The 25,956-nt window shown below is 43.5% G+C and overlaps 2 protein-coding genes across 3 annotated transcripts in view; one reads left to right on the forward strand and one right to left on the reverse strand.

Annotated features, from left to right (window-relative positions):
- Positions 1–9,188, forward strand: part of Atg4a (autophagy related 4A cysteine peptidase) — a 51,896-nt gene extending 42,708 nt beyond the window's left edge. For both annotated transcript variants that reach the window (XM_027934802.3, XM_027934810.3), the window contains 6 exons: positions 216–403; positions 525–603; positions 4,334–4,479; positions 5,603–5,659; positions 7,219–7,327; positions 8,125–9,188. In XM_027934802.3, the coding sequence (XP_027790603.2) occupies positions 216–403; positions 525–603; positions 4,334–4,479; positions 5,603–5,659; positions 7,219–7,327; positions 8,125–8,195 (650 nt within the window). In that variant the 3' untranslated portion in view covers positions 8,196–9,188. The remainder of the gene's footprint in view (positions 1–215; positions 404–524; positions 604–4,333; positions 4,480–5,602; positions 5,660–7,218; positions 7,328–8,124) is intronic.
- Positions 9,189–10,008: 820 nt separating this feature from the next.
- Positions 10,009–25,956, reverse strand: part of Col4a6 (collagen type IV alpha 6 chain) — a 73,751-nt gene continuing 57,803 nt past the window's right edge. Inside the window, exons 31-44 of the mRNA XM_071606082.1 lie at positions 25,801–25,864; positions 25,104–25,178; positions 24,405–24,512; positions 24,204–24,311; positions 22,936–23,007; positions 22,537–22,662; positions 18,386–18,502; positions 17,897–18,058; positions 17,621–17,719; positions 16,093–16,239; positions 14,836–14,952; positions 13,437–13,628; positions 12,464–12,750; positions 10,009–11,568 (exon numbers count right to left, since the gene is read on the reverse strand). Of these exons, the coding sequence (XP_071462183.1) occupies positions 11,308–11,568; positions 12,464–12,750; positions 13,437–13,628; positions 14,836–14,952; positions 16,093–16,239; positions 17,621–17,719; positions 17,897–18,058; positions 18,386–18,502; positions 22,537–22,662; positions 22,936–23,007; positions 24,204–24,311; positions 24,405–24,512; positions 25,104–25,178; positions 25,801–25,864 (1,935 nt within the window). The 3' untranslated portion in view covers positions 10,009–11,307. The remainder of the gene's footprint in view (positions 11,569–12,463; positions 12,751–13,436; positions 13,629–14,835; positions 14,953–16,092; positions 16,240–17,620; positions 17,720–17,896; positions 18,059–18,385; positions 18,503–22,536; positions 22,663–22,935; positions 23,008–24,203; positions 24,312–24,404; positions 24,513–25,103; positions 25,179–25,800; positions 25,865–25,956) is intronic.

The following is a 25,956-nucleotide window of genomic DNA, read 5'->3' on the forward strand; positions in this document are numbered from 1 at the left end:
AAGCAAGTGCTCATGGGCCAGCAAGAAGATCATGAAGCTAAAGGAATGGCCTAGGCTTCCTATAGGAAGTAGGGCCAGCTGAGCTCTGGTGGCTGGGGCGGGGGCCTTCCAGGCAAGATAGGGAGCATGTGACGTCCCTGTTAGTTTTACCTTTGTAGTATCTCCTAGGGCTAGATACTTCTTACTCATCCAGCTCTCTTGCCTTTTGTTTCTAGAAAAAATGTGCTGTGTCCTACCCTTGAGTGTTGACACAGCTGATGAAAGAATCTCTGATTCTCTGACTGCTTCAAACCACAGTAAAGGCACCTCTGCCTTCAGCCTAACCTGGAAACCCCTGCTGCTCATTGTGCCCCTTCGCCTGGGCATAAACCAAATAAATCCTGTGTATGTAGACGCGTTCAAAGTAAGTTGCTTCTTTCCCCAAGCCCATTGCTTCCTGCCCATCACACCGCCATGTCAGCACAGAGATCCGTGAGCAGCAGTCCACAAGTGAGTTGAGAATCTTGCATTCTCTTTCCCTCTAGGAGTGTTTTAAGATGCCACAGTCTTTAGGGGCATTAGGAGGAAAGCCAAATAACGCCTATTATTTCATAGGATTCTTAGGTAAGAAAGGATGAATCGCAAGTAAGTCATCATGGGTTAGGGGAGGGTATGGGGTGAAGGTGTGCATGGGAGACCAGGCAGTTCCAGTAAGTGGGCCCCCATCTAGCTCAGGGATATTCTGACCTCTGGTCAGCTCCTTCTGGGTTTAGCCTGACCTACAAAGGGTAATGCTGCCTTATGCCTGATGGAAAGCAGGTTCCTTTTCAGTACCTACATATTTTCCTCTTGATAAGATGGTTTCAGTTTCTCATGGGATTGCCCCAAGGTCACAATATTGCTCCAGAACATCTCTTTCCTGCCTGTGGAGCCCAGGGCAGTGAGGTTTCTGTCCCTTAGCTTTGTTGGTCTCCTTCTTATGGAGGTTCAGGCAATCAGGTTAGGTGGAACATTCTCTGGCTTCCCATGCCCCCATAGCTGGGCTTGCTTATTCAATGTTCAGAGTCATGCCAGGGTGGAAATTAGAGGTGACAAAGATGGAAGTTTCTCTTCCCAATAGTGAGAGCTAAGCCTTAAAACCACTAACCTCCTAATGTGGATCTTAACTGAGCAGCCTGGAATTCCCTGCATAGGTCAACACCTCTGGAGACCTAGGCATCTTCCTTACTATCTGTGGCAAAAGACATTTAAGGCTCTGATCACACAGAATGAGCTAGCCCAGTGCCTCTTAAACGTGAATGTACACAGGTTACTAGTAGAATGCAGAGTCAGTATGTGTGGGGCGGAGCCTAAGATTTACTTTTGTAACTAGGTGGTGCAATGCTGCTAGTCCATAGACCATGGTTTGAATGCTAAGGGCCCAGATACCCAGTTAGTGCTGAAGACCATAAGCAGGGAAGCCATACATCCAGGGGAATTTGGCACAGGATGCCTTTGGCAGGAATAGAGTGCTTAGAGAATGGGCTTCAAGGAAGTTATGAAGTTAGATTGGCCACCAGGCAAGGAGAGCTAGAGCAGTTATAAGGGAATGACATGAAGGGTTGTGTATAGGACATGGTGGAAATGGCCTTGATCATCCTCCCCAACCTGTCTCTTCAGAGATTCGGGAAGGTTTGGTGGGATGGCAACAGGCAGACATACCTGATGTTACACATCAGTCCCCTACTTGTTAGCTGTATGACTATAGGAAGAGGATATCAACTTTTTCAGTCTCAGGTTCTTATGTGAAATAAACTAATGCCTGACTCACCATTAGGTCATGTTGCAGTAAAGCCTTCAGAAAAGAGCCAAGCACATAGATAGTATGCTCTTAGTGAAAGGTGGCTTCATCTAGAACACCTCGGTTATTCCTGGCTTCCTCTAGAGGGTGGTTGCTAAGCAGCTGCCTCTGCTCTTTCCAATGCTGCCATCTACTGGTAAAGCCTGAGAACTACAGCATAATGGAAAATCTGGAGCCCCTGGTGGCTTTTATTTTTCTAAGTATGAAATCCAGTATTTGGAATTATGTAAGTTTAAGATACTCTCTGTTTCTAAGCTTTTGGGTTCCTGACAAAAAAACATTTTCAAAAATATATAGTCAGCCCTCCATATTTGTGGGTTCCACATATGTGGATTTGACCAACCCGGGGATCAAAAATATTTGGAAAAAAGTTGTGTCTGTACTGAACACATATGGATTTTTTTCTTGTCACTGTTTGCAAAACATCCCCATAGGGTAGAGCCTGTCATTTTCATCTTCTAAGTTATGTAATTAAAAGAGTTATTTCTCAAGGTCACCTAGCTAGAAAGCATTGTGAAGCCAGGATTCCATCCCAGTTGGGTCATCTCTGCCTACCACACTTCATTGCTTCCCTAGTGGCCCCCTGCATGGAAGCTGGGAAAAGCTCTATGTGGGAGGCCCTGGCCACCTTGGATGAGATTCTGGTTGTCAGGCCTTGCCTGCCTAGAGAGAAGGAATGTTTGTTCTTTGCACTTGGGCATAGGTTGCTACCTGGAGATCCACAGCACTAATGCTTACAGGGCTAACCCTGTCTCTGTAAATGGTTGACTAGCCTACTTCTTCTTCCTGGGCCTCAGTTGAGAACTTAATTCAGTCTTCACATAATTTCTAGAATTATTTTATGATTTTTAGTGTCTTCTCTTATAATTACCATCAGAAAAGAGGCAGCCTGTAAAGCTCTACTACTACTACCACTACTTGTACTACTACTACTACTACTACTACTACTACTACTACTACTACTACTACTACACACACACACACACCACCCATGGGGAAAGGTCCTGGGCTTAGTCAGACACATTGTTATTATTCTCAGCACCTTAACTGGAAACACTCTGGTGGCAGAGTTTGGTTATAGTTTAGCTTTGCCTTTCTATCTTCTTGTCTTCAACTTCCTTATCCTCTCACTTTTCTATGGTCTTAGGCTTCCTTCTTTACATCTTGGTTGTTACTCTTTAGTGTGATCTGAGGTTATTTTGATACAATGAATCTCACCTATCTATGGTCTAGAGGATGTGTACCTTGACTTTCATAAAGCAACTCAGCCGGGGATACCATATATTTGTAGGGGAATTCTTTTGATTTGAAGAAAGATACTTCTGTGATCACCTTGTATTTGTATTGTATTATACATATTTCACAGAGGTTAAATCTTCTGGTTCTTATAACATCCTGTGAGGTAACTCATATAGGCCCAATGGCCCCAGTTTAAAAACAAGAAAATTAGCACAGAGTTAAAGGATTTCTCTTTGGTTTACAGTACAGTTAAACTTTTCAACAGACATCAAAAATACATTCTTTACCAATGGAAGAATATAGATGTGCATTCCTGGATGCCATACCAGAAAGGGTATTTGGGACATCCCTCTCCACCCCATTCTTTTGCTGCAGATAGATGTCTCTTATCACCTGAAACAATTGAGGACAGAGACCCAGATGGTGCTCAGGCCTGGACAGTGAGATTAGATGCTGCCTTAGGTACTTTTACCTATTTGACCCGTGCTGATGACCATTAGAGGAACTATTAGGTCAAAGTAGATATTTTATTATCCCAAACTCCTGCCAGGACATTTGAGGGCTAGGTTTTTTCAATGGAATGAATGTAGTTTGGATTTTCTCTTGTATGTAAAGGCCAGGCATCTCCAAGTGAGTTTTCCCGTGAGGTGCATCTGTACTGCTGTTAATGTAGCAAAGATAGTGCTTTCTGGTAGGATTTACTTACTTGCTAACAATGACTAACCTGTTACCAAATCAAGACCTGGAGTTAGCAGTCCTCAGCAGAGTTAGCAATTCCCCTTCAGTCTGGGTAGCATGTCTCTTGAAGGCTAAGGCCTGTTCCCTTACCAGAGGCACTCTCTTAAGCATAGATCTGAGAACTGATGATCTTGAGTGAGATGCTTTCCAAGGCCAAAAGAGGCAGACAGCTCCCTAATGGCTCCTGGACTCAGAGCCTGGTGACTCTACTATCACTTCTTTGCTACTGCTGCTCACAGAGCCTGCCATGTCATCTGTGCTCTCTCATTCCCACCTTTTCCCAAACATGTCGCTTTCCATTTTGGACTTGAACTTGAGGAGATGTAAATGCTAGGGTCAGTCTTCTCATTCAATAATTAGAGCTAGGCACAAGTGGCTTCTTTTAAGCATGCTCACCCTGGCTTCAGGCTTTCTGTCATCCCATTCTCATTGTCACCAAGAAAGGGGTTAGGAGAACCAAGGGGCCTTTTCCTAAGGATAGCAGTGGGGCCAGAGCCAGTGGTTATTCAAATGTTAAGCATGTCTCATTCAAAACAGGTGATGAGCTCATCTTTTTGGATCCTCACACAACCCAGACCTTCGTTGACACTGAAGAGAATGGAATGGTTGATGATCAGACTTTCCATTGCCAGCAGCACCCACAGAGAATGAACATCTTGAACTTGGATCCTTCTGTAGCATTGGTTAGTATCTGAAGGTTGGGGAGGGGGTACAATGCTACCCTGTTACATATTGGTTCCCTGGGAGTTATTTAGGTTGTTAGGTAGCATGGCTCACCACCCCCATGAGAGGCAGCATAATCTAATGGGAAAGGAAAGGACCCCAGAGACAAACTGCTCAAGTTAGAATTCATGCTCTGCTACCTCCTAGCTATAGACCGAGATTTGGACTTTTTTGTCACAAAACGAGGGAAATGATAGTTTCTTCCTTGTAGGGTTATATGAGGTGCAAAGTGCATAAGACACTTAGTAGAGGGCCTGCCACACTGCAAGTATTCTACAAGTGTCCTTATTAGTATTATCACCTTTCGTCCTTTTCCATCAAATTATCACCCATGGGCACAAGGAATAATATAGGTATGGCTGGGGCACACCTCCTGGGAGGACAGTGTCCGTTTCTTGATGCATACATGTCAAGAAATTACAGGTTTTCCCTGGAAGCGTGATTGCTGTCATCATGCATTGAAGGGGCATCTGCCTGTGGAGTAGCCAGGGGTTTATAGGCCTGTCTGTTCCCCCTTTAACCCAATCATTAGAACACTAGTGATTAAGAGCTGACAAGTCTATCTCTTGCTATGAACTATTCTTTCACTACTGTTGGATATCTCTGAGGAGGAGAAGGAAACTGCTGGCTCTGTCTATTCTAATAGATCATTCCTTAAAGGCCAAAGCCACCTATTAAGTATTGCCTCTAACTAAAAGTACTATTTGGCTTCTATTTGCTGGTTTAATTGAACATTCTTTAGAATTGTACATATTTGTTCATTTTATGTGATAGAATTAACCCTGTGCTTTGGAGACTGATCTTCAAGTTAAAATATCTCACAGGATGGGTGGAGAGGGACAGGGAAAAGAGAGAGCAAGAGTTAGAGAAGCACAGAGACAGAGTGAGAACAAGCAAATTCCAATGTATGTATCTAAGTGAGGCAATGGGCTAGGAGACAGAGAGGCCCAGCCAATCTTCCTCTCTTGCTGGAAATACACGTGGGCAAGAGGGTGACCCACCTTCTAATTCTCAGCCAATACCTTTATCTTGCAATACAAAGGGCAATGCTAAGTTGTGTTCTTTTGCTTTCCCTCCCCCAAGGGATTTTTCTGCAAAGAAGAAAAAGACTTTGATAACTGGTGTAGTCTTGTTCAAAAGGTAAAGATGTTTGTTTTCTTAGTCTTAAACATGAAAGCTCTTCAGTCTAATTCCTTTTTAAGATTGCTTTTCATACTAACATAGACCTAGTCTGATGTAATTTTATTGTAAGAGAAAGAAACTAAGGAACAGACAATCTATCAGATATGAAGATTTGTGGAAACCAAAGAAAGTTATGTTTTTTCTCAAACACACTTGTAATTTAATGTTTCATCCCATTAAGCCCACAAGTCATTTGAAAGTCAACTAACATTCTATTGTTTTAACCTAAAAATGCCAATTTCACATTGATCAATCCTAAATTCTTCCTTACTCTATTCATAACACTGAGATGGTTAAAGAAACCTAAAGCACTTTTGTACTTGTTTTAGTGGTCCATTTATAGCTTAATATATTCCATCATGATTTAGAGAGCTTGTCCCTCTACTTACTCTCTTACTTATATAAAATATACACATGCTACCTTTTAAAGGAATCACAATGTACAGAAATCCACATGAAGCTATTGTTTCTTTTTGGTATCTTGTGTGATATCACTGGCTCTCCAATCTTTTTCTCTTCCTTCCTCATTATCAGCCTCTAACACATTCCATAGAGATGAAAGATATTGATAAATGCTTGTTGAAAAATGAAGGGAGATCATAGGGGTTAATTTAAAAAGTATTGGAAAGGGTGGCAGGAGATGCGAAGTTCTCTCTGCAAAACCAAAGGATTCAAGAGATGGAGGAAGCCCAGAGCCTTTGCAAGCATAAGGAGGAAAGATTTTTTTCTTCTCAAGTGAATGAATAGTTAACACTACTGTCCTTAACTGAATCTGAACCACAGTAATAATTTCCTGAGATATAATAGAAAATTATTTTTCAGAGCATTATTTATATTTCAGAGTGTAGCAAAACTGTATTGCTATCACAATTAAACAAGAAATTAATCTAAAAATAGCTATGGTAAATGGCAGAAAGATAAATAGAGTAGAAGGAAGGGAACAGGGTTGAGGGAGGAAAGGGGAGGAAGAGGTACCGAGGATTGAATTAGAACAAGATATATTTTATGCTTTTATAATTATGTCAAAATTAATTCTACTGCCATGCATAACTAAAAGGACCAATAAAAAACAAGAATGACAATTTTATGATAAGACTATGTCTATTTAAATTAGAATGTATACCTTAAATGTTGGATTACAACTGAAACCATGCCACTATGTACCAATATTTTCTTGGGACATATTTATTTTGCTTAAATAAAATTTCTTTGGAGCCAATAGTTCAGGAATACCTCACCCCTAAATTGAGCTGGGCCTATGCTACTGGCCTTAGAATGGAACATGGGCAATGCATATAGGGCTTCATGAGCTATTCCCTCCAGGGTACTTCCTGCCAGGCCAACAGTATCTAGAATTGAAGATGGCTCAGGTCTTCAGATGGTTCAAGTAGATGATATGTATACTTGCTATATCATTTTTCCGACCTGTCAACCTCTTAGGGTTTGGGGTCTCAGATTGCCAACTGGACAGAAACATAGTGACTGCAGTATTTACAACTGTTTCTGTACTTCCCCAGGAAATTCTAAATGAAAATTTAAGGATGTTTGAATTAGTTCAGAAACATCCATCACACTGGCCTCCCTTTGTACCACCAGCCAAACCAGAAGTGACAACCACTGGGGCAGGTAAGCTTTTACTCAGGGCTTTAGGTCAGGAGACCTACACATAGTTTTTTGTTTGTTTGTTTGGTTGTTTTATTTTGGTACCAGGGATTGAACTTAGGGGCATTCAACCACTGAGCCACATCCCCAGCCCTATTTTGTATTTTATTTAGAGACAGGGTCTTGCTGAATTGCTTAGCAGCTCGCTTTTGCTGAGGCTGACTTTGAACTCGCAATCCTACTGTCTCAGCCTCCTGAGTCGCTGGAATTACAGGCATGTGCCACCGCACCCAGCCATAGCACTTGTTTTATGAGAAAGAAGCAAGTATGGCTCAGGCTTTCTTTGGAAAGTAAAATTTCTGCTCAGCTAGGCTGATCAAGGAATAGTGTTTCCGATTATTTTAATTTTCTGCTGAGCCAATACTTGCTGATTTCAAAGAATGACAAAAGAAGAGCATGAGCTCAGTGTAAAAAGTTCTATGCAAATTCAAAATGACTAGATTTTGAATCACCCATGCTCTAGTTCAGAAACAGCAAATAAGAAGCCATGGGTGATTCAAAAGGTACCTGGGAGGGCTTGCAGAGTATTGGCCAGATCACTGTGATCAGGCCTATGAAAACAAGTAACAAGTCTGATTATTTTAAGTCTTTATAGAGAATGTTTCATCCTTGGCAATAGACCTAATTGTAAGTCTCCTCCAGACCAGCCTTTCTTTAGCAAAGTGATTTAAAAATCTGCCATCACACCAAGTAACACACTGATTGGCCACATCAACCCAAGTGTCAAGCTTTCTTTCTTTCTCATTTCTGTATTCTGATAGAATTCATTGACTCTACTGAACAATTGGAGGACTTTGACCTGGAGGAAGATTTTGAGATTCTGAGTGTGTAGAATAATAGGAACTCAACTTGGAGGTCTGTCTTCCATCTGGCACCACATGAACATGAACTTGTTATATAAAACTTTTGTAGTCAGCAAGTGCCTGGTATGCCAGCAGCATACAAACTCAATAGCAATCATGAATGAGCCAATTACCTTTTCTCAGAAAAATAACAACAACAACAATGACAACAACCCTTCCCCAGGAAGAAATAGAACAGTCATGGAGTCTAGAAAGTTTAGGAGGAGTTCATTGCTTCTCAGCTTGTTTTACATGGCTACAGAAAATCTTCAGCAGCTGAAATGAGGACATTTGGAAGACAGACAGCAACTATCATCTTGCTTCAAGCACCAGCAGATGAGAGATGGTTACACTGTTCTTCATCACTCTTTCAGGTGTGACCTCTATGGAGCTAAATAATAAGAAGCAATCTGTTCTATTGCTCAAATAATAAAGTAACTGAATCAGGGAGAAAAAGTTCTTTTCAAATTATTTGAATATGTATTTTAAATAACTGTAATATATATCCACACGTTTGTCAAGGAAAGTATGTCAAATGTACACTTCTTGGTTATCTTGCTATTTGATGGGTCCGTCTCTCTATCCTTACTGGTATTTTTGTCTAAAGTCAACTTGTTCTTAAATCATATCATGATCACTTAAATTATAGGTCAGAACATTTTTTCTCTAAAGGACCAGATTGTAAGTATTTTAGTCTGCAGGCCATGTGGCTTCTGTCACAACTACTCAATGGTGCAAAAGCAGCCTTAGATAATATGCATGTAACTGAACATGGCTGTAAGCCAGCACAACTTCAGAAAAACAAGTGAAGGGCTGGATTGGGCCTGCAGGCTGTAGCTTGCCACACACTTAAATTGTTGGTTTTTGTTTGAGGTATTAAAAATAAATTGTTTGAATTATACTGTTTTGGTAGATAGCCATATGTAGAAAGAATGAATCATGTGGTGACATTCAATCTGTGCATTAAATACATTTCCAAACCATTTCAAGACTAGTAACTTACTAAGTTTTAAAATATATATTCATCAAATTAGCTCTGCTAACCACTCTGCTGTGAGTATACACAAGTCTTTGCAATATCTTCCTGTTTTCCTTTCCTTGCCTTATTAATTCTCTGCATTTCACATGGCTCTGTATTTCACCCCTACACTTAACACAGTCTCCTAGGAGACTAGCAGCTGCGGTTTGGAAACTACCACCAACCAATTCACTTCCTTTAGATTCCATGTTTTTCCTTTTTTCTTGTAGATTAATGTATTCCAAAGGTTTAAAAGTTAAAAGATGTAAAATGGTACTCAGTAAAACCCATCTCCCTCCCATGGGTCAGTTCCCTTCCTTGAAATCTCCCAATGTTATTAATTTCTTGTTTATCCTTCCAGAGGATGGATTTTATGCATATATAAATATATGTACATACTTAAGTATACACACATAAATACATGCATATATGCACACATGTATAGCTTAAATTTGATTTTAATGACTTGAATAACTCTCTACTTTTAATTTATCTGTAAATGATCCTGTGGGCACAGGTGTACAGAAAATCCTTTCTTGAGTAGCATGTGATGGGGTTAAAAGCAGTTGTAGGCTTATCTTGAAGTATGCTATGGATTTGTTGGCCAGTATAGGACTTCTTCAACCCTGACTTGGATCAATTTTCTTGATCCACGAAAATTATTTTATAACAGAGGTTAGTGAGAAAGGATGCTAGAAAAGTTCTCATCAAAGAAAATCAAAAGAGTCAAATGTTTAGGTTTTATTCATTTTATTTGCTATGTACAAAGTCGATACTATGCTTATTACTCAGCTAGGAGATGAAGGTGACAGTAGTTCAGTTTATACTGATTATGCTTTGTGTTGGCACAGTTTACATAATACTTAAGGAAACAGAATCTCCTGGAAGGTATTGTCTCATGTCAACATAGCAAAGAATTTGGGAAACTGGTAATTAAAGAAAATGGCTAAAACAAATCCCACAAACAGTATACAGTATACTTTATGGCCAACTCAGGCTTGCTTAGTCTGCTCACTGCTAATGAGAGGAATGTGCTAGATTTTTATGAGGTTTGAAAAACATATCAAAATAGTTTAAAAGGCTACCTGTAAAAGAGCAGTCAGATGACCAATTTAATGGAAAGTCTCTAATAGCTTCAGAATGCAAAGGAACCCAAACACTGCAGCTTCAATTTGCCACACTGCACACATCTGGATGGCATTTGGAATAAACAGGGACTTCTGAGAAATCAGGACACAAGATTTACCCTTTTGTTCCTGGAGTCAAAAGCAAAATTCGCACCTCCTTACCCATCCACCCTCTACCCCTGGCCCAGGAAAGAGGGCTGTGGTTCTCATTTCCTTTTATGGGCTTGGCCACATTTGTTGCATCCTCTGCTCTGCTTTGGACTGGGCCAAGTTCTCTGTCTCTGGCTGGGGGACAGCCGGCCTGGAGGAAGTGATTTGTCTGGGACCTTATGGAGTTATTGGGCCCCTCTCAGCTGCTGGCCTTCATGCCTCCTTAAGCAATATGGAGTCCAGTCTTGCTTACTCTGGAAGGAGCCATAGTCACCCCAGGCTACTGACTGGCACCTCATTCTAGTTTTGTTGCCTGCCTAGATATAGGGGACTGCCTTGAATAGTGAGGGCTTGCCCTGTGCAGAATTCAGCCATCTATGAATGTTCAGTCAGAAAAAAAAAATTTTAATGTGGAAACACTGGGCTCTGGTTTAACCAAATAATGTGTGGTGGCCTCTGGTCATAACGTAATGACTTCTTAACTATTGTGAAGACTTTTGTGATCAAGACAGTGAGGAAAGCTAGCAGTCTGAGAAAGTGGTGGCCCAGCAAAGCTTTCTGAGGTAGCCGTGAATAGTCACACAAACATCCAAATCAAATGGTAGCACCAGGTTGATGGAAACTTGGAACAGCAGATCTCAGCAGGGTGAGCTCATCTACTGGGGCTGAGGGTTGGGTGGCTAGTGTCCAGCAGTCCAGCCCAAGTGAGACTCCAATGTAGGCCTTCCTTCTTCAGACTGTTCAGGTTTGTGAGGTGGCCATTGTGAAGGGGTAGAGAGGGCAAGGGGCAGAGTGGCAGATGCCACCCTACAGTCTTTTCATACACACCTGGCAGCGACTGACCCGGGTATGGAGCTGCCCAGCTTTCAGTGTTTCAGACACTGGCTCCTCCTTAAACTGCTGCCTTTCTTCCACTGTCGTCAACCAGAAACTGTACTTGTTGGCAAAGTAGTGGCAGGTGCCTCGGGCACCACTGCACTCGATGAAAGGAGTGGCCCGAAAGTCCTCGAGGCAGGAGCCAGGGGAGACCAGGGACTGGCCTCCACCCTCCGCCCCAGCAGCAGTGTGCTGAAACAGACCGGAGGTTGTTTGGTGAGCTGTGCCTGCCAGAGCCTGGCATGGGGAGGTGCTGCAGGAGGGCACACGTGCTCCACTCCTAAGCACTTGTCCTTTGGCTCTGTCCTAGCTTCTAGCCAACATGCCAAAAACTGTGTTTTAGGGGCAGAGGCCGTACATCCTCCCTTGTAGCAGCCTTCAGGGTTGGGGCGCCCCCCTCCAAGCTCCTTAGTTCCTTCCTAACCCATTATGCATGGCTAATGACTACATCTCAACCAGGGGTTCCCAAACTCTGAGCAAATGAATCTGAGAAAGGTTGGATTAAGGTAAATTCCCTAGGGTTCTCTAAGCCCTTTATCTAAGAAGGGAAAGAGTGTACAATATCCCACAAACTGCTTCCTCCAGGACCCCTCCCTTAGAAGCATGTCCATCAATAGCTCATACCCTGAAGTTCCCTTTATTAGAATTACTTATAGTTTCAATCTGTGCCACACACACCCTTCAGGGTGACATATAGTGTTTGTTAGCTGCCAAGTAAAAGAAAACCACATTGTATTTGGCCTCATTGCAGAGGATTTCCTGAGCATTTGGTTTCAGGGCCACTCATGAGCTGAGGGTCTCCAGTCACTGTATCCACAGGCAGCAGCCCCTCATCTCCCCATACCCCACCTCTTTCCCTTCACCTCAGCTGGGCTGTCATCTGGACCACAGATGCCATCTTCCCCCACATCCAGAACTATATGCAGAACTGAGATCTCTGGTGATTAGCCAAGCCCAGGTCAAACATTTCTCTTCTTTTCAAGCTCTGCTTTCTACCCAGTGTTTCTTGAACCTGGAAACCCATCTTGAGGGGCAATCCCAAGGCTTCCAGCCCTTTGCTGGGGGGAGGGGCAGTTCAGGGCCTTACCATGAGGAATGAGTACCCAATCCAGAGGCTGCGCCAGCCCAGGGGACACTGTGGGATGGTGATGTCCTGGCTGTGCACTGCAATGGCTTGAGAAGGAGCCTCACACACAGAGCAGCGGCTGATGTACTGGGGAATCTGGGTCTGGCCAACAGGCATCATGGGAATGGGGGCAGTGGTAGAGAGCCAGTAGGATTTATCATTGCGCCTAGCATAGTGACACACTTCATTGATGTTGCAGTAGATGAAGGGCATGGTGCTGAAGCGAGGCAGGCAGGAGCCAGCAAAACCTGGGAGGAGAAGGTGGGAAAGACCAGGTAAGGTCTGGCTAAGGGGCAGCACCACCAGGATTGAACTAGCTGATGGTTTGAGTTTACATCCAAATGCTTTACCAGACCACAGCAGCTCTCTCCTGACAGTCCTGTGACACTGTCCATATGTAAATGCACCAGGGAACTTTGATAATGATGAGAATTATTTTATAAACTGAATAATTGCTCCCTAATTAATCTGCTTTATAAAACCAGCATTTACTAGACTGACTCCACATTTAAGAGTTAGCACACCTACAGATAATGCAATTAATACTTGGGTAATCATCATTGTCCTGCAGGCCATGTTATTATTGTTACTGGTAATCACTGATACTTAATGGAAGCTTAAATGCCAAACGCTGTACAAAGTGTTTTATATTGGGTGATTCATGTGCTCCTTACACTTCCCTATGTGGAGGTAGTAGAATTAGCTTTGTTCCATTAAGGATGAAGTAGAAGCTTAGAGAAGTTGAATAACTCATCCAGGGTGCATTGCTAGTAAATGGTGGGGTCAGCATTTGAACCCCAATTCACTTGACTCCAGAGCTGGTGTTTATAACCTGCTACACAACAGTGGACCCAAAGGGATTGGAAAAGAGAGATTAGCTGTTGGTCATCATGTTGACAGGTGGCTAGGGTTAGCTTTCAGAGCCAGTACTTACCCAGGTCCTGATTGTGGGCTTTCTCCTGCCCCTCCACGAACAGCAAGCTGTAACCCACCCACAGTTGGCTCATCCCAGTGGGGCACAGGGGAACCTGTTCCGACTGGCTGTGCTTCACCAATGTGTAGCCCACTCTCACGCTGTGCCCGGGTATTCCGGGCCTCCCAAAGGGCCCTTGCTTCCCTGGAGCTCCTGAGAGGGAGAGAGCAGAAAAGGGAAGCGTGGTGTAGCCAATGATGACATCAGCTACTCACCTGGTGCCACACATTGTGCAAGGCACATTATATATGTGGGTCATCTCACTTGATCCACACAACCACCCTAGGAGAGGGTGCTATTATTAGCCCAATTTGTAGATGAGGAGTCTGAGGTTCAAAGCTTCCACAATTAGTAAGTGATGAAGTCAGAACTCTAATTCAGATGTACCTGGCTATAAAGTACACCTCCCAGCTACCTGTCCTTGAGCTCCCTATGAGTGGGGATGAGAGGGTAGTGTGTGATCATTCTTGGGCCCAGCCTTGAAGAACTTCATAAGAGATAACTATGGCTAGGATATAGCTTGGCAGTAGAACACTTGTCTAGCATGCTTGAGGCTCAGGGTTCAGGCCCCAGTACCAACAAAAAAAGCTTTGCCAGTTTATGGTGGCACATGCCTGTATTCTTGGCAGCTTGGGATGCTCAGGAGGCTGAGGCAGGAGGATTGCAAGTTCAAAGCCAGTGTCTGCAACTTAGGCCCTAAGGAACTTAGCAAGACCTTGTCTCAAAACAAAAAGTAAAAATGGCTAGAGATGTAACTCAGTGATTGAGTGCCCCTGGGTTCAATCCCATACAAAAAAAAAAAAAAAAAGATAAATATGTAGCTGCTGAATCAGAGGCATTAAAAGCAGTGTTGAACCCTGCCCTCCTTTCCTGCCCATGGTGGATTTGGCTAATGGATTCCAATAAGGTTCTCACTCAGTCTCAGAAATGTTCTCTAATCAGAACATTGATTTGCAATCCTTGATATAAAATGGAAGGTATGTAGTAAAGGTATGGACAGACATTCCTCATCTTAAATGTTATCCCTTGAACCACCCCCTCCCATCCATGTCAGAATCCTCAGGCAGAAAAGGGGAGGTACAGGGCAAGGGACCATGTTGTGGTATAGAGTCCTGTGGCTGAAGATCTGGAAGCGAACCCAGAAGAGGATTTGGATCAATTCTTCGCCTTCTGCAATGTAGGGCTCCCCCTCACAGGCTCATGGGGTGGTGGGAGTGAATGAGCAACAGCACAGCTTTGAGCCTTGTGGTAGAGTCAAACTTCACCATCAACTGAATAAGTCTCAGATTTGAGTCTCTGACTCATCCTCAAGCCTCAAACCCTCAGAAACCCTCTGCTCCCTGGTGTGACATCATCAGACCTTCAAATCCTGGAGGGCCTTGCAGTCCAGGGAGACCAGGATCACCAAGGGCCCCAGGTGGGCCTGGAAGCCCACTGGGCCCATCTTTGCCAGGAATGCCAGGTAAACCTTTGAAGCCTGCAGGAGAGAAAGCCCATGAGGTCTGTTATGGTTTGGATGAGAGGTTTCACCCCAGAGCTTACATGTGAGACAATGCAAGAAGGTTCAGAGGAGAAATGATTGGACTGTGAGAGTCTTAACCCAATCACTGAATGGGATTAACTGAGTGGTAACTGAAGTGGTAGGGTGTGGCTGGAGGAGGTGCGAATTGGGGTGTAGCTTTGGGGTATATATTTGTATTTGGCCAGTGGAGGTCTCTCTCTGCTTTCTTATCACCATGTAAGCTGTTTCCCTCTGCCACACACTCTGCCATGATGTTCAGCCTCACCTAGAGTCCCAAGGAATGAAGCCTGCTGTCTATGGATGGAGACCTCTGAAATTGTGAGCCCTTGAATAAACCTTTTCTCCTCCACAATTGTGCTGGTGGGATTAGTCACAGCAGAAAAAAAGCTGACTAAAACAGGAGCAGAGGTGGTGCTCAGTGTAGAGCATCCAGTGGTGCCCTCCCTAGGGAAAGGGGAATCGTGTCATGCTAAAGATTTACTGACTGACAGCTTGGTGCGCACACTGAGTGTTGGAGCCAAAGCCTGCCTGGGCTAGTTATTAGTTGAAAGGGTCAGCTCTGCCCTGACACCATACTTTCCACTTAGCTTTTCTGAGGCCCTCCACACACTCCCTTCCTGTCATCCTACCAGCAATGCTAAGAAGTCTGCAGGGCAACTGCCAGCATCCCATAGCAAAAGTGTGGACACTGAGGCCCAGGAGACTGCTAACTTACTCTAGTTGGGGCCAAGCTGGGTTTGAGAAGCCAAGTTTCCTGTCCCCAAGCCCTGAGCTTTCTCCAATGCCTCATGCTGCCCTTTATGCACCACAACAGTCCCTCCATGTCTCAGCAGCACTTTAGAGAGGGACAAGCTGTTTGGAAGAGTGGCTGTGTTGTGCTTGCACATTCTCCAAAGTCAGATACAATCACTACCCTGTTGACTCTGCTGGCCTTTCCCCTCCTTGGCAAGAAGCATGGAACCTTGTAAAGAAGCAAAGCAAAAGTCTGATGAAGGTGCTCCCTTGGAGCTGGAGTTACAAGCCAGCTGCTTCAGTCTCTTAGTCAAGGCCATTTCAGCTTCCTAAGAAGTCCCCTTTCTCGGGTGCCATCATTACCTTGAAGACCAACAGGGCCTTGAATGCCAGGGTCCCCTGGGAGACCAGGGATGCCATCAATGCCTGGAAGACCCAAGGGTCCAGGCGGAACCTGCACAGCTTCTGCAATGGGTGTTTGTCCAGGAGCACCTTGGGGACCGGAGAAGCCTGTGGGCAGGTGGGGGTAACAGCATTGTCAGGCTGAGGAAAAGGAAGACAGGCTGGCTTCAGCAGATTTCCTTTCTGCCCTGTCTGTCCTCACAGTCCCCACTAAGTACAAGAATGGTTCTTACCACCCTTTGCACAGTGTCCTCTTTACCCATCTATCACCCAGTGCTTTGGGGGCAAGGACTAGGTTATACTCATTTTTGTGCCTTAGCTCAGGGATACAGCAACTGAGGGGATGAATTCAACCCCAGAGGTTCAGCTGTCTAGGAGCCTCACCCCAGCCAGCTACCTTACTATGATCTGCTTAGCGATTCATTGAACAAGTACTTCTCGGGTGCTTACTATGTGCCAGGGACTTGCAAGATCTGGGAAGAGAGCAATGAATGAGATAGACCTTTATGGAGATGATAGTCTAGTGATTAAAGATGCACAATGCACAATTTGACAAATGTCCTTAATCTTTGGGCAAGTCATGAGAAGAGCTATGAAGGCAACAAATAAGGCAGTGACAGTGGGAAGGAGCACAGGGTGGTATGGTGTGCAGCAATTTGAGAGAGCAACCAGTGGCCTGTGACAAGTAGGAACATTAAAGTATTGAAAGGAGTCAGTAATTTGAAGAGTAGAGGGACAAAAGCAGTTTTGGAAGTAGAACTAGTGCAAAGAACTAGGCAAAGGCCCTGTGGCAGATCAGGGCTGGTGTTTTGGATACCTGAAAGAGGTTAACTGAAGAGATCAGTGTGGCAGAAACACAGGAGCAGTGAAGGGAGAGGACTGGCATGAGAATGAAAAGGGAGGAATCACATAGGGCTTTGTGGGCTATTAATTTATTTCTATGATATGGGCAGCTGCTGGAAGATTTTTATTGGCTACTATGTGAAAAAATGATAGTTGGGGGTGGGGAGGCAGGGTGCTGATTGAGAAACGTTGGTGGCTTGAAACTTGGGGTAGCAAGTGATCAGATCCAAAGCACATTTAACAGATACACTCTTCAGGACTTGCTAATGGGTGGAATGTGTGGAAGTTATGGTGGGGCTGGTAAAGGATAGAGAGAAAGGTTCCTCATTTCTGGATCGAGCAAATGAATGGGTGTTGATCTGAATGGATCCCAGTACCCACCCATGAAGAAATAATGCAGGAAGAGGAGGTCAGGGGTAGGGTCTGTGGTGGCAAAGCAGCAGTGACCTTCAGTCCTGGGAGCAGATGGAGACAGAGTTTTTCCCCAATGTACAGAAACGACCTCCTGGGGTGGGGCTTGATCCAGCTGCTTCAGGCTTCCAGGACTTCCTGGCATGGCCAGGAGTGACCCCTGATGGAACTTTACCCCAAACCTTACCTTTTTACTTTGAGCTTAGGTTCAACACAACATATGCTCTCAACTCACCTCTTGGCCCTGCCTTCCCCTTTATCCCAGGAAATCCTGGATCTCCAGGTGGCCCAATCTTGCCTGGAGTCCCCATGAAGCCAGGCTCACCTCTCATGCCTGGCAAAGTGTAAAGGAAAGCAAGTCAGACCTGCCATGACAGTGATGGTGGAGTGGAGACTGGGCAGGGGTGAGGCGGGGAGAAGCATTATCAGCCTTCCTTCCCAGGGCTGCAGCAAGGAACTGTTTTTAACTGCTAAGTGGGGAGGGGTTCAGCAGCCGGCCAAACAGCCATACCTTTCAGTCCTAGCTCTCCAGGGAGCCCAGGGAAACCTGGAGTTCCTTGGTGTCCCTTGGGACCAAGAAGGCCAGAAATTCCAGGGAAGCCAGGGTCTCCAGGGTCACCTTGATCCGAGGATGGCCCAGAGGGGCCTGGGGGCCCATGAGGGCCTGGGCGACCTAGGGATAAGATTGGAAGATGGATGAGAGAGAGGTGAATGAGCAGTAAGGAGTCACTGCTGAAGGTCTATGGACTGACAAGAAGTTAAAGCCCATTCGAAGGATAGAGAATGTTTCTTTGGCATCTGTGGAGTCCCAGGGCCCAGACATTCCCAAACCCTTAGAGCAAAATACAGACAGTTCAAACCCAATGCCCTGGCTAAGGGGAGGGATGTAAGGCCAAGCAGACCCATGCACGTCTAGCAACAGGCCCAGAGCTGCACAGGATCCTCCCAAACACTAGACAAAATGGGGCAGCTGGTCCTCTTTGGAGCTTCTTGTTCTTACCTCGTTCTCCATCTAGGCCTGGTGGCCCAGGGTCACCAGGCTGTCCTGTCATGACTGAGGGCAAGGAGATGCCTGGGGCACCAGGGGAACCAGCAGGGCCTTGGAGACCTGGGAAACCTGCAAAGAATAAATAAACAGGGCTGGGTGGGAGGGGTGGGTTTGTGTGCCCAGGAGAGGGCCAGGTTGTCTCAGAGAAAATAAATGGAAGTGTTTAGATAGAAGCCAGACCAGACACTGCCAGCAGAGGGCTCTTCTCCCTTCACCTTATCTTCCCAGCAAGCAGACAAAAGTAACTGAGAAGGGCTCAGAATCCCCCTTTTCAGCTGCAGCTTAATTTTATTAGAACAGAGCTGTGGAAAATTCTAGCTCCCCAATTTCACTGGTGAGAGAAATATTTTAGGTTGATTTCCTCCAAATCAGAAATAAAAGAAGGCATGCCTGAGCAGCTGGAGTTTAAATTTTCCACATGTTCTTAAACCTCCTCTCCCCATCAAACAATATTTCATAAGTTAGCCAGTTATGTCTGATCCTGAACAAAGGTTATGGACATAAGCCTCAGGCTCCAGGCAGTCAGAATGGAGGTGGCAAGAGCGCTGCACCTTGCGGTGTCTTCCAGGCTTCTCAGCTATCTTTAGGTAAACTGGAAAGCAATCTTTTATAGGTAATTCATAATATTAGCTGAATGTTTGTGCCATTGCTTATAGAACAAATTTCTCTGTACTAATATCTTCTCCCTTTTTGGTCAATGAGAACAGTCATTTATTAGAATACATATACAGTAGATTTTTGCTCAGATTTTAATACTGTTGTGCATGCTTTCTGTTTTGGGAACAATTTCTGCTACATGTTCAAAATCAAAACTTTCATCTATTATAAAAAAATTATTTAATATTAACATGTCAAATACATAGATGGTAATCTCAATGGGAAAACACATGTATACATATATAGATGTTAATTTTATACTTGTAGCACTGAAGAAATGTTTTACTTTGGCATATTCTAGAAGATATTCAAATGAAGAGAAACTGATAAACTTCTGGTGGTTGCGATTAATTTGTTTGTTTGATAACAAGAAAATCCAGCAATATTAATGTTAACTTTCCCATCATCTTATATCCATCTAAAATGACAAGTAAACTTGTAAAGAAAGATGGCAGATGGGTTAATTCAGATGTTTAAAATTAGCACATTAATTGATTAAATCATGAAGAAATCATGAAGTTAAAAAATATAAATTTTGAGAAAAGATTCAATAATATCATGTCTAGGAAAGAAAAAAGCAAAAACAAAATGGAAAAAAGAAAAACTATCCGCAAAACCACACGGTTCTACTGGTAGCATTGTCAGTTATGCCTTGGTGACCCTTTGAAGTATTTTTCTTTTTCATGGAGGTAAAGATCTGCAAAGAAAGACACATTGTATACTTTCCTGAAATGTATTATTCTGGCTTATACTAGAAGATATTTCAATGAATATTCAAATGCATGTATATAATTAAATGCATGAATATACATGTATATAGAGGGCTTGTATATTTATATCAGCTGAAATTATGCAAAATTAATATGACACTACATAACCACATATAATAGAGTCAGTGTGTTAGCCCACAGATTATTAAAGTTCCCTTCCTAGATTATTTTTTACTTTCTTTTTTTTTTTGCAGTACTGGGGACTGAACCCAGGGGTGCTCTACCACAAAGCTACATCCCCAACCCTTTTTATTTTGAGACAGAGTCTCACTAAGTTGCTGAGGCTGGCCTCAAACCTTTTATCCTCCTGCCTCATCCTTCCTCCTGAGTTCCCTGGGATTATAGGCATGTGCCACCACACCTGGCTTCACATGCCAGTTTTTGAAGCCTCCTATGTCCTTTACCTATTTCTTGATTTATAATTACAGCAATATATAATAAAATCTGAAATAAAGGCACTGCTTACTTCAAGTAGTATAAAAATTCATCTATTTATTTGATTAAGAATAAAACATTTCTACTAAGCAGGCCTAAATGCAAAATAGTCTATTTTTCCAAGTCATTCCAGTGTCAAAAGTCCTAAAAAACTATGCTAATGCAGTCTCTAAATATTTAATGAAAATATGAAAACAACAGTGCAATTGAAAGTTATTTAGCTAAAGGTAAGGACAAGAAATGTTCTATGGAGTTTTCTCAGGGGTAAAATCTTATTTTGCGCTGACTTCCATTATCAAATCACAGGTTCCTATGGTGGGGGTATGATACATGCTGCATTGTTTTTAAATAAATTGTTTTAATTAGATATTGAGAGGATACAATATTGATCAATATTGATGAATTATTGATCAATAATATGTAAATAATAATCCAGGTACAATGAAAACACCTGTGTTCAAACTACCCTATTTGGGGAAAAATAAGATAACATTACCTTTGGACTTTCTTGTGCACCTGCCACAGATTCTACCCCTTCTCTCCCTCTCTGAGGCAACTACTCCTGAATTTTGTGTTCTTCATTCCCTCACTTTTTATCATAGTTTGACCATGAATATTTGCATCCCTCAACAATATATTGGTTGTTTTGCTTCTTTTTGAACATTTATCAATGGAACCATACCAAATATATCCCTTTGTGACATGCTTTCCCCCCAACATTATGTTCCTGAAATGTATCCATTTTGACATGTGTTGTTTACTGTGTAATTGTGGTCTTATTACCTCAGCTAAAGGAAATGAATTAATGACCATTACCAGTCAACATTTGCAAACAGAAAAGAAAATGCCCTGTGCTTTTATCTGATCCCCTGTTCTCTATGTCTTGTGAAAGAAGCCACTGTGTCTCTGTAGGCTCAGGCCCTGCTTTGAGCCCTTCCTCTCGAGAAGCTGCTGGCTTTCAGAAAAGAACAGGATGGTCCAGACCAAAGGAAAGAGTAAACACAGAAACAGCAGATGCACCAATTCAAAACGCAGCAGAAAATGAATTAATTTGTGAATACAGTTTCTGGGAAACATATGAACATTATGCGAACATAAACATAAACTAAGTGCAATGAGACTCCAGGCCCCAGAGCTATGAGGAACAGAACATTTTGCAAATATCATTTCCCTAGGTAGCATGCAATAATATAATGACCAGCACTGATTCCTCACAAAACCTGTGAGGCAGATTCTGTTATTACATCCATTTTTGGTGGGGGCGGGGGTACCTGGGATTACACTTATGGGCACTTGACTCTGAACCACATCCCCAGCCCTATTTTGTATTTTATTTAGAGACAGGGTCTCACTGAGTTGCTTAGCACCTCACAGTTGCTGAGGCTGGCTTTGAACTCACCATCCTCCTGCCTCAGCCTCCTGAGCCACTAGAATTATAGGCTGCACCACCATGCACAGACTTTTATTCCATCCATTTTATGGAAACAAACAAGTAAGGGCTCATTTGGGATTGAGGGACAAGGAACTTCATTCTTCAAGGTCATATAGCTAGTGAGAGACCTGAAATCAGAATCCCATTGATCTGACATCAGAGCCCATACTCTTAGCCATGATGCTAAACTGAATTCATTTTCTGTTTTACAGCGAGTGGGATCAATGAGAACTCATTTCTTTCTTTGGGGAAAGGGAGGCTCTGAAATAGAATTCAGACAATCTGTTGACTGAGGGAGTGAGATCAAGTGGTATCTGATTTCCAGTAAACCCAACAGATACTAATTTAGTGCATGTTGTGGGCTTGTCCTTGGAAGATACTTATTCTTAGCCTTGGGCTTTTTCTGGTACCATGATGTCTTCCCTAAATCCTGGAAGTCCCATGCATACTGGACACTGAGGAAATTCTGGCCAGTCTCTCACTAAGTGGACAAGCACTATCCTGTAGGACCATTGAGCCAGGCTCTGACCAAGAGAGTCTTTAAGGTGAATAAGGAAGAGTGAAAGGGAACCTGGAGACTAGAGGGGACTTGGTAACTGCTCCCTGACACCCATTCACTGGAAAGCCACAGGCACAACCTGTCCTTCCTTTCTCAGCAGCCCCCATGGGGTTCTGAGACTCCCACAGATATTGAAGACATGAACAAATCAACCCTGCAGTCCACATGGCTCTGATGAACCCCAAACCTGGACCCCCATCCCAACAAGGCCTCCCTCAGCTTCTATAAGGCCTGACATGAGCTCATTTACCTTGGCCACCTTTTTGTCCTCTTGGGCCTGGTTTCCCTGGAGCTCCAATGACAATTCCTGGTGTTCCTTTTTCCCCTTTGGGACCAGGAAGGCCAGCAGGCCCAGGCACACCAGTAATACTGGCTCCTAGGAAGAAAGACAGAGGGAGGAGACAGACTCAGCAGGGATAAGGCCCTCCTGTCTAGCCCACTTGTCTATGCTCTGGAAAAAAATATCTTATTCAGGCAGAAAGATAAGCCCTATCCTTTTCCCCGCTTACATTAAGGAACCATAAACTGATGTCTGGTGAAGAGATCTGTAAGCCCAAGTATATGAAATAGACCACAGTCAAGGGCTAGTCCCTACCAGGTTTTAGAAAGAGCCGGTATCTTCCTCCTTGCCATTGAGGGTCTTCCTTACCTGGAGTTCCATGGGTCCCCTTGGTGCCTGGAAGCCCATTCAGGCCATGTAAACCAAGAGGTCCAGGCAATCCTGATAAGAAAGAACATCAGAAATGTCAACAATTTTCCACCTACCCACAAAGCCACTTTAAGGTCTTCACATTAAAGTCCCGGTTTTCCTTAAGGGCATTAATGCCTTAAAGGAGTATAGCTCACACCTAAATTACACCATGTACCCTAGATTCTCATGACTCCTATCAGAGACAAATATGGCTTTAAGAGTAGGATGATAACTAATTAGGCATCTTCAAGAACATAAGTGGTAATAAAAAACCTTTGGTTTTCAGCTCCCAGAGATTCACTGCACAATCTCTAAGTCAAGGAATGGCAACATTTCCTGGGCAACCAACTACTGTTATGGCTTGGATATGGTTTCATGTATTGGAAGGTTGGTTCTCAGTGTGGCAATGTAAAGAGGTGTTGAGACATTTAAGAAGTGAGCCTTAGTGGTAGTTCATCGGGTCTTTGGGAATACTGCCCTCAACAGAGATTAAGGTATTCCTCATGGGACCCTGTGTTAGTTCTTGTGAGAGTGAATTGTTACTAAAGAGCTCTGGCTTCCTGTCTTGCCATATTATCTCTCCCTCTTGCATATCCTCCACTATTATATCATCCCAAATGAGGTAACAAAGCCAGGGGTAGGAGGGTATCCTCACCAGATCCAGTGCCATGCTGTTTGGACTTTCAACCTCAAAATTGTAAGCTAAATAAACTTCTTTTCTTCGTAAGTACCCAAACTCAGGGACTGCATTACAGTTAGGGGCAACTAATACCTTACTTGCTAATTCTTCTCTGTGAAGCCCATGTTCTTTTCCCTTTCATGCTTGCCCACTTGTTTGGGGGTGGCTAGCAGGGATTGAAGTCAGGGGCACTCAACCACTGAGCCACATCCCCAGCCCTATTTTGTATTTTATTTAGAGACAGGGTCTCACTGAGTTGCTTAGTGCCTCGCTGTTGCTGAGGCTGGCTTTATATTCATGATCCTCCTGCCTCAGCCTCCCTAGCTGCTGGGATTAAAGGCATGCGCCACCATTCTCAGCTTGCCGACTTTCTTTCCTTTTCATTCTTCTTTTCCATTATTCCTTATGGGCCCAGTCAGTGATTCTGTTGGGGATGGCTTACCCCTAGCTGCTAGCTCCTAGCTACTATCTTCTTAGATAAAGTAGTAGTTGTCCTTTATGGAGGTAAGGATACTTTTCTCCACTTCCTTCTCTCAAATACACATACCTTTAGGTCCTATTAAGCCAGAGGGTCCTGGAAGCCCAGTTGTCCCTGGATGACCAGAGGAACCTGGAAGTCCTGGGTCTCCTTTCATACCTGCAATCCCTGGAAGTCCTAAATGTGAAACAAAGGCAGAAGTTCAGGATGGGGCATGGCTTGAAGTTATTCTTAACTTTTTCAGAATAAGGTTGTCATGTGGCATGGTACCTGGGGAGCCAGGAAGACCAACATCTCCAGGAATACCAACTTTTCCATGTTCACCCTTGTTTCCAGGAAAACCTATATCACCAACCAGTCCACCTTTTCCTTTCACACCTATGATATCAACACAATTGCTGAGTGGTCAGATCACATTTGTAGCAGTGTGTTCTTCTGTAGGAAAGGATGAACAGGAAAGTAAAACCATTCTGAACTTCTGAAGGGATCTGATCCTATGAAGAATCTCTTGGGACTGGCTGTGTAGCTCAGTGGTAGAACACTTGCCTAGCATGCATGAGGCCCTGAGTTCCAAACCAAACACCACAAACAAAACAAACTAAAACAATGAAAGAAACAAACAAAATCTCTAAAAAGTGCAGTGGTGGCTATCTTCCCATTTGGAAAGTACCAACTGATTGAGAGTTACGGAGACTTGTTCGGGGCACCTTCCAGAAAAGGAAGCAATAGATTGAAATGTCAGAGAAACACAGTTTAAATAACAATATATACATTAAGGGAGGGATGCTATTATCCCAAAGGTCTTTGCTAGCCTTTGCAACTTAAAGTAAGAGTAGGCTATTTTGCTTGAGGAATGTATTCTGCACTGGATGGAAGTTGGAGAACTTGGGGTTCGTGTCCAAAATTCCTTCTAATTCTCAGTTTCAAAGAGTCTGTGAGGCACATGAGACAAAAATATAGCAACCTTACCTTTAAAACCTGATTCACCAGGCTGGCCCTTGGGTCCTGGGATACCAGAAATTTCAAATGTCTGGCCCTGATTTCCTGGTGATATCAAGACATTGTTCAAACGATCAGGATAAACTATAAGTCATTCTGCACTAAAGAAATCTTCTTAACATATTCTTTTTCATATTCAAGATAACCAAAGGAGCTCTTTGACAAAATTACCTATTGGGTAAAAGGTGACTAATCAATTACAACCCAGGATCTGGGGTGCTACCAGGCTACTGGCACAAAATGCTGTTACATGCAGCAAATCTCCATTGGGAAATATATCGCTAGGCTCAGTATAAGCAGAGATGATGATAGATGGGGCCCTAAATCATCACCAGAATGGAACAGTATTACCAGCAAGGATGGGAAATTTTCCTGCTCAACAGACTCAGTTCATCAGGGGAAGAGACAGGAGCTGAGGTTCTCCCCTGCTGCTGAGTCTGAAAGGCAGATGAGCCAAACTCTAAAGCCAAAAGACACCCTTCTCTTGGCACCATGAAAGTCCTGGAGATCTTGGTAGGTACCATGTTTTTTGTTGCATATAGAACTATAGATGGGGTTTGGCCAATTCATTTCCCCATAAACACTGAGTCTACTCCCAAGGCAGCTCTGGGCCTGCTAGAAATTCACCCTGTTATAGAGAAACATTAAAAGAGAAAATGTTCCTTACCTTTTGAGCCTGGGAGACCAAATGCTCCTGGGAGTCCAGGAGCCCCAATGAGACCTTGTGAACCCTTCAAAGCAATACAGGAACCATCATTTCTGCCCAGAGCTCAGGGCTCCCCACCATTTTATTCCCCCTCTGCTCCCCAAGCCAGTGCTTGAG

Source organism: Marmota flaviventris, chromosome X, assembly GCF_047511675.1.
Source record: "Marmota flaviventris isolate mMarFla1 chromosome X, mMarFla1.hap1, whole genome shotgun sequence".
Lineage (NCBI taxonomy): Eukaryota > Metazoa > Chordata > Mammalia > Rodentia > Sciuridae > Marmota > Marmota flaviventris.